Source organism: Typha angustifolia, chromosome 3 (assembly GCF_048772165.1).
Source record: "Typha angustifolia cultivar Huaian chromosome 3, ASM4877216v1, whole genome shotgun sequence".
Lineage (NCBI taxonomy): Eukaryota > Viridiplantae > Streptophyta > Magnoliopsida > Poales > Typhaceae > Typha > Typha angustifolia.
In genome coordinates, this window is record NC_133241.1 from 4329101 (window position 1) to 4343508 (window position 14408).

Consider the following 14408-nt stretch of genomic DNA (forward strand, 5'->3'; position numbering starts at 1 on the left):
AAATCATGAGTTTTGTTTTTTTTTCGGTGTGCACTTGTTCTGAAGAATATCTTATTTACTTGTATGCTTTTCTAAAGTTGACATTTGCATGTATTGATGCATATCGATTAACTAAGAGAAAAATATAAAAAAGAATAAGAATATCTTTATTTTTATATTTAAATAATGTAGATGCAACATTAAGTTAGGTATCTCCCTAAATAAAATAAGAATTTTAAAAAGTACATACACGTAAAAACTACATATTTTGAGGGGTATATACATAAATATAAACTTTTGAAGAACATGGAAATAAATAAAAAAAATTTCGAAGTGTATATATGTAAAAGATTCTAATATTATTGGACTTTCTTTAAGATTACTAATTTGAAAGAATATTCATAGAATATGCGGAAAAAGTTACCTAGTTCATCCAATATTTCTTAAGAAAGTTGTGTTAAATTTATATCATTGATTTATTTTTATTATATAAAAGAAATCCTTTTTTACTACAGTAATAGGTATAGGAGGCTAAAATAGTCCTTTTCTCAGTGTAGGTTTTTGTCAGAAAAGTCAAATGATTTCAATTATAATTATGATATTTTAAGAAACATAGTAATAATTATACTAGTTAAAATTTTAAATGGCAATTATATAAAAAATTTCAATTAAATAAATTAGGTGAACTAATTGCGTAGATCATGGAAACAACCGAGAACAAGCATCCCGATTACTTGGAGAAAGAGCAAAAGCAGCAGTGGGAACTGGGAACTCGGAACGAGCGCGGTTTCGGAACTTTTCCGAGTGATTTCCTCCTCCTAACTCCTAATCCTATCTTTTAATTGTAGTTATTAGGCTTTAACCATTGCGTGTTAACTCTTCTCTCTCCCATCTCTGTCCCATCTCTCTCCTTCTATCCTATAAATAAAGGCCATGGGTTGCCAACATAAGGCTTGAAGCCGCCTCCAGAGCTCCTCCCTCCTCCTCCTCCTCCTCCTCCTCCTCCTCCTACTTCTCCTCTCTTGCTCTGAGCTGCGAGCTTCTTTCCTCCTCTTGTCAACCAAATTCTGTTTAACCTCACCCTAGAGAGAGAGAGAGAGAGAGAGAGAGAGAGAGAGAAACCGTAACCCCATCATGGTAGCAACCTCGTCTTCTTCTTCCTCCTCCTGCGCTTCCTTCGGTTCCTTCGACGACGTCACGGTAAAGCTGGCTGCCGCTGGAACCATCAAGTTCCTGTGCAGCTACGGCGGGAAGATCCTCCCCCGTTACCCCGACGGCAAGCTCCGTTACGTCGGAGGCGACACCCGCGTCCTCGCCGTGGACCGATCCGTCTCCTTCTCGGGTAGGTCTATTCCTCCTTCCTCTTTTCCCCTTCTTTTATTTCAGGGAAACCTCTCGATAAAGGTTTGGTATTGATATCTGCTTCGATTCTTGATTCAGATCTGCAACTGAAGCTAAAGGAATTATGCGGATGGGAGAGCGTAAACTTGCGGTGTCAATTACCGACGGAGGATCTCGACGACGCGCTAATCTCAATCACCTCCGACGAGGATTTGGCGAATCTGATCGGTGAGTACGACCTCGCGAGCCGGGATCGGGTCCGCCCATTAAAGATCCGCGCCTTCCTCCTCCCTCCTCCTGCATCGCCGCCGCCAAAACCCGCTAGCTCCTCCGCCGCCTCCTCCTCCTCCTCGGCCAAGGGAGGGAATCTACCTTCCTACCACTTCCACCCTTCTCAAGCTCTGCCGCCCTTCGATCTCCGCTGCGTCCACCATACCTCGGTGCCGGCGAGGGTTCCAAACCGGATGGAGAAACCTCATAGCCACCAGTATCATCACCATCACTACTACCAAAACCATAGCAATCCGAGGCCGTACCACTTTCTCGTCCACCATGGCGGCCATTGCTAATCACTTCCCCTCCCATCTCAAGTCAAAGAGGAGAGATTGGGACGAGAGGGCACGGAGTCTGAGGTAAAGAAATCGTTCATGGAACGGAGGAGAACAGAGAAGTCTTAGTTGTATACGGAGGTGGACTGTAACATATCTCTTCTTTAATACAAGAAACAATCACCAAAAAAAAAAAAAAAAAAACCAAAAAAGGAATTAAAAAGGGGGAAAAAAACTAGTTAGCAACTTATATTGGTTCTTCTCTTCTTGATGGATTTTCCTTTTTAATTCTTTTGATATTCTTTCTTTTTTGGTTTGTTGCGTTTGCTTTGGGCTGCCTTATGCCTCTAATTCGATTTTGCCTTCTGTTCGTTCGTCCGTATTCTCCGTTTGCTCTTCTCCGTATTCCGTTACGATTCCATCATCTTTTCCGTTTGAACCTCTTCCATATTTGGTTTTACTTTTTCTTTTAAGCGCGTTGTCCGTCGTCGTTTGTGCCGACCGGTATTAGAATGCTTTTATTGCTTTGATTTCCTTCGCATTCTCATTAATTGCTAATAGCGTTTGCTTTGTTGTTTCGCAGGTTATTAATGGTGACAGGAACTATCAGGAGTTCATCTTTTTGTTAGCAGGTTATTAACGGTGACGAGAACAATCAGGAGGGCATCGCAATTAATTACTTCCATTCCTTGACAGCGAAAACCATATTAAACACTTAAAAGTAATCTTTAAAGTATAATTAAAAAAGTAATATATCACATAAGGCTTTGGGCTCCATTAAGTTTTCCTAAATTATTAAAAAAATATTTTTAACTTCTGATACTTGTCATCTACCAACCATTTACATAATTTAATAGCAACATATGAGTAGAAAATTTAGGAGCCCTTGTTATCTTTATTAAACTTGTTTCTCCACTCGAAAGTTTTCACAAATTAATGTTTATTATGCTTAAATACTTTTAAATAAAAATTAACATGGGCTTGTAAAAATATATCTAGCCATTTTGATACTTGTTAGAACTTGGAAAAAAACCTGATTTAGCTCCAAATTCAGTCGAGGAGTCAAGTTGAAGCCTGAATAAGGACTACTAAAATTTTAGTAAGAAAATATTATAGTCTTTATAATATAAAAATGTATTTTAAAATTTAAAATATAGAAAAAGGGTAACACTGATATTGACATTTGTGTGCCTCATATAGTCAAATTTCATATGCCATCTTGTAGATGAAAATGTTCAAATAACGAAAGGTGGGCTTTAATACATTAATGCCTGTAACATTTTCACTACTGGTTCTATAACTTGCACATTACTCAATTCTCCCATTAAGTTTTGATTTACTTGATGAGTTCTCTTTTAAAAAAAAGGAAGAAAGGAATTGTATTAAGTAATCATTGTGATCACAAAAAGTCCCATTAACATCAATACCGTTCCATTGTCCTATAGTACGACTTAAAAAACTACTTTCTGTGAGAGCCATTTATTTTAAAAGATCTATATGACTGTTTACATGGCAAAAACTTTAACAAGCTAGAGTAGAAATTTTTGGAGAAATGGTAGATCGATCATGAACACTTTTTTCGGTTCACTAAAATACTCGAAAACAAGATTGGCTGGTTGGGTTTTCAAAAAGATATACCGTTTGGAACAATTGCTAATACCGAGAAAATGCTTTTCCATACAAAGTTTTACTTAAATAATATTTCACCCTTTCTTTTACTTTTTTTTAGAAGTTTATTGGGCCGTCAAAATAATTAAGCTAATTTGAGTTCTACTCGTATCAAGAGTTATGCTCGCATTTTGACTGGCCCCCTTCTTCTTCTTCTTCTTCTTCTTCTTCTTCTTCTTCTTCTTCTTCTTCTTCTTCTTCTTCTTCTTCGGTCTATTGAATTAACCTTTCTCAACCTCCATCTCTCTTCTCACATCTTCTTCCTCTAATAAAGAATCCCTTTGAGTAAGACTCTTATGATGTCACCGCCATATCTACTAAATGCACCTCCACATTCCACTTTGCCAAAGGCTTTGGCTCGAACTCAACTTGAGCTCAATATAATAGGCTTGTAGTGAATCAAAAGTTAGAGTTAGGGTTGATTACTTGAACTAGCTAGGGTTCAAAATAATCATGCTGAGATTGATTAGAGTTATATAAAGTCAGTAGGAAAATATTTTCAAAATGCCACACTAATTATTTGGGTTTCAGATGTCTCCTCTATCCTCTTCTTCTAATCCTCTCATTAGCCAACAGATTAGGTTTCCCTACTAATGGGATAATGGCTTCCAACACTATGAAGAAGCTCTCTGGACTATGCATCGGTCAAGCACCACCACCACCCATCTACTTCACCTTTGTCCCTCTCCCATCCCTCCATAGAGCCACCACCTTATCCAAACCCTAGTTGACACCATATCCCACGCCTAAGCCTTGTGCACATGCGCCCACTAACCGAGAGTCCATGAATCTTAGGAATCTTGATCATCCTTCTATTTTTGTACCCCAGTCCTAGTCACCTCCTCCACATATTCTTATATGTACTAGCATTCTCTTGTCCAAGCCTTGTACCTTACAAAAGGCCATGAAAGCCCTAGATTTCCCATTTAGCTAGCTTGTGCTCATGTTTCAAGCTAGCCAAGAGCAAGCCAAGTATTTGAACTCTAAACCCCTTAATCAAGTCATGCCTTATTTGACCCTTTCTAGGGTTGTTGCACATCCCCTCAATTACCCAAGGCTCATGGATTCACCACCTATAGGTCCGGACATGAGCTTGACCAGATCAACCCTATGTGCAACCAGGCTAAACCTAGCCACTTTCCTATTTTGGCTAGCCTTGCCCTAGTTAGTTACTCCCAAGCTTTGGGTTGTAGCATAAACTCATTTCTCCCTCTCAAACAAATTCTCCCATTTTTTGTCACAAATTAACAAGGTAGTAAGCGGGAGTAAAAAGTAAACATGAAATGTAGAGATGAAAGAGAAAAGATATCTCAAAAGAACTAAATCAAGATCATTTGATATCCTAAAATTTATATAAAAATATATCACAACATTCCAAAAATCTGAAATACAGTCATTCTCAAGGCCTCCATAACATCAAAGTAGTGAAACGATTCGAATTTCACCAATGTCGTCTCGAGCATGAATACATTTTAGGGATGTCTTTGTTTCTTATTTTAGTATTTAATTCTTAAAAAATAAGTTTTTTGTATGTAACGTTTGAACGCGGGTGGAGTGTGTTCGAACACGCTTGTGAACGCCTGCATCCAGTTCGCATATCTAGAGAGTGCGAATTATGCGTTCGAACGCGCCTGTGAATGCCTGCATCGTGTTTGCAAATCTAGAGAAGTGCGAAAAATATACTGTTTAGGGTTATTTTTGAATTGTTTGGTTAGCATCTAAAGGTATGGATGGCAACCATGGAGTCATTATTGATGAATTGAGTTTTTGCCTTATCTCTTTCGTTTTTTTCTCTCCCGTTCTCTCGATCCTCGGCGACGCCACTTCTAATCTCCCTCGACCGGCCAATCATCTTAGTCCTTTAGTGCAGCCCACTCCTCCCCCTTCTTCCAATCTATCCAATATTTGCCCTAACCCTTCCATCAACCATAACCCTTCCACTACCACTTATTCACCGATGCCACCCCATTAACCTCGGTCCACCACCAACCACCATCATCTAGAATTCTGTGCCTCCATCCACGGATCCTAAGACAGACCTCTTGATGTTTGTCCACTAATCAAACGATATCTCGAGAACCCTATATCCGATTCATCTAAAATTTAATTTGTTGGAAAGTTCTTTTTCGGGGCTACAATATATCAAAATCCCACATCGATCCGACGGCGGAATCTTTCGGGATCTATTTTCAAAGTTTCGTATCAGATCTAGTCTATATCTCAAAATCGGGAGAGATTGAACTTTAGTCTAAAGGGGAGATCGTACCAAGTTGGTATCAGAGCCACCATTCCTCGGACACGCGCTTCCTATGAGGACAACCAGAGCCATGGCCATCAACAACCAGATGATAATGGAGATGATGCGGGAATTATGGGCAATAAGGGAAGCCATGACAAACGGGAATGCACCATCGACCTCACGACGCGAGTCCACTCCCATGAACCCGTCGCCACTGGTTTAAAATTTGCAACCACAAGAGCCGCTGCTGCCACCACCCTATGGGCAAATACAAGCAAGGATGGTTCCACCAGGCCCAATTGTAAGTGAACCCATCCGACTAGCGAACCACTATGGAGATCACCTTAGAGATCTAGATTCATAGGTGGGGGCAATATGAACCAGAACCGCGACGAGTTAATCAAAATCGAAGGAGGGATCATCAACCATTCATGGTGCATCCTCCTCCGGTTAGACAAGGACTTGGACATGATCCGGATCGAGACAATGGTATCCGTGGGCAAATCGTGCGTCTCAAATTCCCCAAGTTCAAAGGTGGCGATCCGATCGATTTATTATATAGGGTGGAGCAATTCTTTGCATACTAGGGTATGGCGGAATGCCAATGTGGCTATCAAAACTTAGGTTAACTTTTGCGCCGATATCATGCGGTGATTTGGAGCGTCGGGGTATGAAGACTTCGATGCTCTCCTCTCAAAGATGGTGCAAAAGATCACGGTTAGAGCATACCAAGAAGAATTTGAGAGGATAAGTAGCCGATGCCAACCCCTATGGACGGATCAGCAACTTCGCAGCAACTTCGCAGCACCTTCATCTCTGGGCTGCGGGGAGATATACAAGCCGACGTGAGGGCTTTAAGGCTTAGAACTTTAAAGGAGGCCTTCGAAGATACGGTGCTCATGGAAGACAAATACAGGGCCATGAAGTTACACCTGAAATAGAATTGGACGAGCCAAGGAAGCCGCAATTCGGTTCAACCAACCATAGCAGTAGGAAATGTTACCAGAGTACCAAGAACCGCTGCTGCAATGATGCCTCCTCGAGCACCCCTGAAGCCATCCCAAGATGTGAAGTATGCACCTAGAGATCCGGGACGAGCACTCATACCTGCTCAAGTGGAGGAACGAAGAGCCAAAGGCCTATGCTTTCGTTGTGATGAGAAGTTTGTACTCGAGCATCGCTGCGCTAAACTGATGGGATCGGTGATGCTAATAGATGGATTGGGGGATGTGGAGGATGAGTTTGCCGCTGAAGATGAAGGTATGGCTAGACATCAAGGAGAAGTAGTTGAGGAGCAACCTATGAAGGACATGATAGTCGAAATCTTCCTCCACGCCTATTCAAGGACAGCCGCGTCAAAGACTTTGCGGGTGAATGGTGTAGTCAAAAAAACTACCATGAGAATCTTGATCGACACCGGGTCCACCTAGAACTTCATTGACAAGATGCTCCTTAAGAAGATTGGGCTCGAGTTGGAACCCACAAAAGGGTTCGATATGACGATTAGAGATGGCACCACATTGCGAGTGGATTTTATTTGTAGAGGTGTGGAGTTGAAGGTGCAAGGCTAAACTTTCACATTGGATTTTTATCCGTTGGCTTTACGAGGTGCCGACATTGTCTTGGGGACCCAATGACTTCAAAGCTTGGGGCCCGTAACATTTAATTTTTCAAACCTCACACTAACATTTCGGAGTAATAATTGAAGGGTGCTGCTGGATGGAAATCAACCGCGGCAAGGACCGACGTTGCAACCACTTTTGGGCCTTCCTTGTGTAGGGGACCGAGCTCTACTATTGCAAATGGCTGTTGCTGAACCAAAACATCCACCACCAAGGGAAATAGCCGTTGACATGCAAGAGCTGTTGCAGGAATTCAAGGATCTCTTCGAGGAACCCCAAGGACTGCCGCCGACCCATCGGCACGACCATTGCATCCAGATCACTCCAGGGGCTGAACCAGCAAATGTCTGGCCCTATCAGTACCCGCATGTCCAGAAGGAAGAGATCAGCAAATTGGTGATGAAAATGCTCGAGCAAGGGATTATTCAATCGAGTAGAAGTGCCTACTCATTGCCGGTGCTGCTGGTTCGGAAGAAAGATGGGAATTGGCGATTTTACGTCGACTACCGAGCTTTGAATGCAATCCGTCAAAGACTGATACCCAATATCGATGATCGAGGAGTTGCTGGATGAACTTACAGGGTCGGCTTATTTTAGCAAACTTGACTTAAGAGCGAGGTACCATCAAATCTGTGTTGACCTGGATGATGTGCACAAAATGGCGTTCCGAACTCACGATGGCCACTATGAGTTCCAAGTCATGCCGTTTAGGCTGACCAATGCACCGACCACCTTCCAAGGACTAATGAATGACCTTTTTCGCTCGCTTTTGCGTCATTACATGCTCATCTTTTTTGATGATATTCTAGTGTATAGCAGGAATTGGAGCGAGCATTTGCAGCATGTGCATAAGGTGTTGAATATTTTGCGACAAAACCAGTTAAAAGTCAAGATAAGTAAGTGTCTTTGGGGAGAGCCACGAGTGGAGTACTTGGGACATATAATCTCAGCGAGAGGAGTGGAAGCCGATCCAAGCAAGATCGAGAATATGGTGGACTGGCCGATTCCCACTAATCAGCGGGAATTGAGGAGATTCCTTGGGTTGACGGGATACTACCAGTGATTCGTTGCCAACTAAGGCAAGATTACTGCCCCGCTGACCTCCTTACTCATAAAAGGAGGGTTTCAATAGATGGGCAAGGCGACGGAGGCTTTCGAAGCATTGAAGACAATCATATCTACCACACCGGTTCTAGCACTATCAGATTTCAGCAAGCCCTTTGTGGTGGAATGCGATGCTTCCGGTGAGGGTATTGGAGCAATTTTGATGCAAGAGGGCAGACTCATGGCATATATGAGCAAGGCATTGTCAAACCGATCGTGACAGCTATCCACCTACGAGCGCGAAATGCTAGCAATTCTACACGCCGTTACCAAATAGCGACCCTACTTGATTGGCCAACAGTTTACTATCCGCACAGACCAGCGTAATTTACCCTACTTCATGGAGCAACGTGTGCACACCCCAGCACAGCAACAGTGGGTCACAAAACTCTTTGGGTATGACTACAACCTAGTCTACAAAAAGGGGATCGAGAACCGAGTAGCCGATGCCCTTTTGTGCTAATGATACGATTCGGACTTCACCGACATCGTCTCAAGTTTGGATTTACCTTAGGATAAGATTGAGTTTTAGGATAAGATTGAGTTTTAGGATAAGATTGAGTTTTAGGATAAGATTGAGTTTTAGGATAAGATTGTGTTTTAGGATAAGATTGAGTTGTTGGTTAGCCTATAAAAGTATGTGTAGGGCAACCAAAATTATTATTGAATATTGAGAATTGAGTTTGCCTTGCCTCCTTCGTCTTCTTCGTTCCCGTTCCCTCAATCTCCCCGGCGACGCCGCTTCTAATCTCCCTCGACAGGCCAATCACCCTAGTCCCTTAGGAGTGGCCCTCTTCTCCCCCTTCTTCCAATTTATCCATCGCTATCCCTAACCTTTCCATCATCCATAACCCTTCCACCATCACTTTTACACCGGTGCCACCCCATCAACACCGGCCCTCCACAATCCACCATTACCCAGGATTTCGTGCCTTCATCCACGGAATCCAAAAACAGAATATCCTGACGTTCGTCCACTAAACGAACGATATCTCGAGATCCCCAACTCCGATTCGCCTGAAACTAGATCCGTTGGAAAGCTCTTTTCCGGGCCTACAACATATCACAATTTCACAGCGATCCAACGGCGGGATATTTCGGGATCTGATCTCAAAGTTCCGTGCAAGATCGTATTAATCTTGAATCAGAGCCATAGCACCAAAAGAGGGTTCGTATCAATCTGGTATCAGAGCCTATAGCCGAGGAAGGATCGTAACAAGCTGGTATCAGAGCCACCGTTCCTCGGACAAGCGCTTCCAATGACGATCACTCGATCTAATAGGAATACGGAAGAACCTAGCGTTCTATCCATGTTGGGGTCTATTTCCAAACAGATTGCCATCAACAAGCAAATAATGATGGAGATGATGCAGGAAATACGGGCATGGACGAAACCTTTTTCAACAAGCAAGGCAATCACAAGACAGCATTGGGAACCCTCCACAACATACCCAACATCCTCCACGGCCTCCCCGTTCATCACAAAAATAGGGGAGAGTTCGGCTATCCGGCAAGATCGAGATTCTACACCTCGACCCATGGTCAGCCGCAACGAACTGCCACCGGCTACAATGAGATCCTCAACCATTGTAGCAGCCCTCGGAACCTCCACATCTTCCCATGCACCGGAGACCTCGTCGACAAACCGCGAAGTGCTGGCTACCCCACACCTGGTCGCTGGATATCCCTCATCAGGAATCCTCATCAGTGGTGAAGGAGATGATCCGAAATCGCGAATTTCGACACTTGGGCCGCCTTTCACTAGCTCCCTTTGCAACCATAGTGAGTCGGCAACTAAGAAGAAATCGCATATGGCCTCCAGCGATCTTCTACCATTCTCCTCGGTCAATCGACAGTCGACCACGACAGCTTCATCACCAGCGATGACGTTGCAGCTCCCTGCCAAGCTACCACTCAAAGGAGAAGGCCACGATCTTCCACCCATGGCAGCTGAAAGTGCAGATGTGGCTGGACATCGAGGAGAAGAAGTTGAGGAGCAACATCACGCGGAGGACACGATGGCCAAAATCTCCCTCCACGCCTATTCGGGGACAGCTGCGCCAAAGACATTGCGGGTGAACGGAGTAGTCAAGAAGACCACAGTGAGAATCTTGATTGACACCGGGTCCACCCACAACTTCATTGACAAGAGGCTCCTTAGGAAGATTGGGCTCGAGTCGGAACCCACGGAAGGGTTCGATGTGACGATTGGAGATGGCACCACCTTGCGAGCAGATTCTATTTGTGGAGGTGCAGAATTGAAGGTGCAAGGCCAAACTTTCACATTGGATCTTTATCCATTGGCCTTGCAAGGTGCCGATATTGTTTTAGGGACCCAATGGCTTCGGAGCTTGGGGCCCGTGACCTTTGATTTTACAAGCCTCACATTGACTTTTTGGAGAGATGATCAGAGAGTGTTGTTGGATGGAAGTAAACCGCTGCTTGAACTTCCAAAAGAAAGGGGGCTCGCTTCTTTCTCGGCACCCACTTTTCCTTTCTTTTCAGATCTACGGAGAGCCAGTGCAGAGGATAGTGATCTGGTCCGACTCATGGAGGAGTTGAGAGAGAACCCCTCAAGCAACCCCGAGCACGAGGAGCGCAATGGGTTAGTACTAGAGCACGGGCGAATCAAGGTACCCCGAAACGAAGAGCTACGGAGGCTATTGATGTCACACTTCCATGATACTCCTATAGCAGGTCATGAAGGGGTATTACGTACTTACAAGCGGCTGGCCCAAAACTGTACTTGGACTGGGATGAAGACGGACGTGAAGAAGTATGTGCGTGAATGTCAAATCTGCCAACGAACCAAATCAGAGGCACTCAAGCCTAGCGGGCTACTGCAACCACTACCGATACCAGAGCGTATTTGGGAGGATATCTCCATGGACTTCATCGAGGGGCTGCCGGAAGTTCGAGGACAATCGGTGGTGTTTGTTGTGGTGGATAGACTGAGCAAGTACGCACATTTCATAACATTGTCTCACCCGTTTTCAGCAAAAAGGGTTGCTGAAATTTTTGTTCGGGAAGTGGCACGCTTGCATGGGATGCCTAGGACGATCGTGTCAGACCGGGATCGCATCTTCATAAGTGAGTTTTGGTCCGAGTTCTTCAGATTGCAAGGGACTCAAATCAATCTTAGTTCAGCTTATCACCCCGAGACGGATGGCCAAACCGAGGTGGTGAATCGTGGACTAGAGCAATACTTGCGATGCTTTGTGGCGGATCGACCAAAGGATTGGGTCAAATTTCTTCCCTGGGCTGAGTGGTCATACAATACCGCTCATCACTCAAGCATTGGCATGACCCCATTTGAGGCGGTTTATGGGCGCACTCCCCCTGTCTTGCGTGCCTACGATAGACTCGCGGCGACGGATAGGACTGAGCTTGACTTGGAGCTTGCTGATCGAGATGAAACATTGAGACGGCTCAAGACTCACCTAGCCACAGCACAAAACCGCATGAAGCAAACGCATGACAAAGGCAGACGTGAGCGAGAATTTGAGGTGGATCAATTGGTGTTCGTTCGAGCTCAACCGTATCGACAATCCACATTGAGGCCAATTTTGAACCAAAAGTTGGGATACAAGTACTATGGTCCGTACCGAGTGCTACAACGAATCGGTCCAGTAGCTTACCGATTGGACCTACCTGAAGGAACCAGGATACATCCCGTCTTCCATGTCTCGGCATTGAAGGCCCAGATCGGGCCTAACCATGTAGTGGGTTCGACCTTACCCGAACCAATGGAGGAAGATGGCTCCAATGAGCCGGTTCGAGTCCTAAGTCGTAGGAGAAGACGCCAAGGATCCAGATTAGAGACTGAAGTGCTGATTGAGTGGCTGGGCAAACCTACTGACGAGTCTACATGGGAGCTAGAGGCAGACATCATGGATCGCTTCCCAAATTTCAAACCTTGAGGACAAGGTTGCGGAAGCGTGGTGGATTGATACGATTCGGACTTCACCGACATCGTCTCAAGTTTGGATTTACCTTAGGATAAGATTGAGTTTTAGGATAAGATTGAGTTTTAGGATAAGATTGAGTTTTAGGATAAGATTGAGTTTTAGGATAAGATTGTGTTTTAGGATAAGATTGAGTTGTTGGTTAGCCTATAAAAGTATGTGTAGGGCAACCAAAATTATTATTGAATATTGAGAATTGAGTTTGCCTTGCCTCCTTCGTCTTCTTCGTTCCCGTTCCCTCAATCTCCCCGGCGACGCCGCTTCTAATCTCCCTCGACAGGCCAATCACCCTAGTCCCTTAGGAGTGGCCCTCTTCTCCCCCTTCTTCCAATTTATCCATCGCTATCCCTAACCTTTCCATCATCCATAACCCTTCCACCATCACTTTTACACCGGTGCCACCCCATCAACACCGGCCCTCCACAATCCACCATTACCCAGGATTTCGTGCCTTCATCCACGGAATCCAAAAACAGAATATCCTGACGTTCGTCCACTAAACGAACGATATCTCGAGATCCCCAACTCCGATTCGCCTGAAACTAGATCCGTTGGAAAGCTCTTTTCCGGGCCTACAACATATCACAATTTCACAGCGATCCAACGGCGGGATATTTCGGGATCTGATCTCAAAGTTCCGTGCAAGATCGTATTAATCTTGAATCAGAGCCATAGCACCAAAAGAGGGTTCGTATCAATCTGGTATCAGAGCCTATAGCCGAGGAAGGATCGTAACAGCTAACCGGACACAAGTGAGCTCACCTCTTTTTCAGCACCAACCTTTCCTCTATTTTCATATATGTGGGGAACCAATGCAGAGGATCAAATCATGGAGAAGCTTGAGTCAAAGTTCAAAGATCGCTTCCCTAATTTGAAACCTTGAGGACAAGGTTGCGGAAGCGTGGTGGATTGATACAATTCGGATTTCACCGATGTCATCTCGAGCATGGGTACACTTTAGAGATGTCTTTGTTTCTTGTTTTAATGTTTAATTCTTAAAAAATAAGTTTTCTGTATGTCGCGTTCGAACGCGGATGGAGTGCGTTCGAACGTGCTTGTGAATACCTGCATCAGGTTCGATCATCCAAAGAGTGCAAATTGTACGTTCGAACGTCGCATTCGAATGCGCTTGTGAATGCTTGCATTGCATTCGCAAATCCAGAGAAATATGAAAAATGTGCATTCAAACGCGATTGAGCGCGTTCGAATGCGATCGACGAAAATATACTATTTAGGGGTTATTTTTGAATTGTTTGGTTAGCATCTAAAGGTGTGGATGGCAACCAAGGAATCATTATTGATGAATTGAGTTTTTGCCTTGTCTCCTTCGTCTTCTTCTCTCCCGTTCTCTCGATCCCCGACGACGCTGCTTCTAACCTCCCTCAACCGTCCAATCACCCTGGTCCCTTAGGGCCCACTACTCCCCTTTTTTCCAATCTATCCAACACTTACCCTAACCCTTCCATCAACCATAACCCTTCCACCACCACTTATTCACCGGTGCGACCGCATTAACGTCGGTCCACCACCAACCACTATCATCTAGGATCTCGTGCCTCAATCCATAGATCTTAAGATAGACCCCCTGATGTTTGTCCACTAATCGAGCGATATCTCGAGATTCCTACATCCGATTCGTCTAAACTTGATTTGTTAGAAAACTCTTTTTTGGGCTACAACATATCAAAATCTCATGTCGATCCGACGACGGCATCTTTCGGGATCTATTTCCAAAGTTTTGTGTCAAATCTAGTCCATATCTGAAAATCGAGAGAGATTGAACCTTAGCCTAAAGGGGAGATCGTACGAAGTAGTCATAAGAATAGCCATAAACAATGCTCAAAAGTCAAGAGCAATCAACTCCAATCATACAATGAAAAGAAATATACAAAATTAATGTTTTCAACTAGTTTCAATCAGATCCAAACACAACAAATCCAAA

The 14408-nt window shown here is 44.1% G+C and overlaps 2 protein-coding genes across 4 annotated transcripts; both read left to right on the forward strand.

Annotated features, from left to right (window-relative positions):
- The first annotated feature begins 924 nt into the window (after positions 1–924).
- Positions 925–5295, forward strand: LOC140758355 (uncharacterized). Of its 3 annotated transcripts, none has more exons than XR_012104094.1 (3): positions 925–1321; positions 1420–2009; positions 2452–5295. XR_012104094.1 is itself a non-coding variant. In XM_073094483.1 (2 exons), exons 1-2 carry the CDS (start codon positions 1114–1116, stop codon positions 1887–1889), a joined length of 678 nt encoding a protein of 225 aa, XP_072950584.1. In that variant the 5' UTR covers positions 925–1113; the 3' UTR covers positions 1890–2238. The 3 variants fall into 3 exon arrangements, 1 of the variants encoding a protein (XP_072950584.1); XR_012104095.1 differs by having other exon boundaries at positions 1420–1952; XM_073094483.1 differs by lacking the exon at positions 2452–5295 and having other exon boundaries at positions 1420–2238.
- A 3865-nt stretch (positions 5296–9160) lies between these two features.
- On the forward strand, positions 9161–13129 carry LOC140758145 (uncharacterized). Its single transcript, XM_073094202.1, has one exon. The coding sequence runs from the start codon at positions 9761–9763 to the stop codon at positions 12419–12421; it is 2661 nt and encodes an 886-aa protein (XP_072950303.1). The 5' UTR covers positions 9161–9760; the 3' UTR covers positions 12422–13129.
- The last annotated feature ends 1279 nt before the right edge of the window (positions 13130–14408 follow it).

Excerpts from the sequence above, each read along its gene's own strand:
- LOC140758355 (XM_073094483.1), top strand. The coding sequence starts at position 1,114 with ATGGTAGCAACCTCGTCTTCTTCTTCCTCCTCCTGCGCTTCCTTCGGT. Across the intron at positions 1,322-1,419 it reads CCGATCCGTCTCCTTCTCGG|ATCTGCAACTGAAGCTAAAG; the intron begins GTAGGTCTATTC and ends TTCTTGATTCAG.
- LOC140758145 (XM_073094202.1), top strand. The coding sequence starts at position 9,761 with ATGACGATCACTCGATCTAATAGGAATACGGAAGAACCTAGCGTTCTA.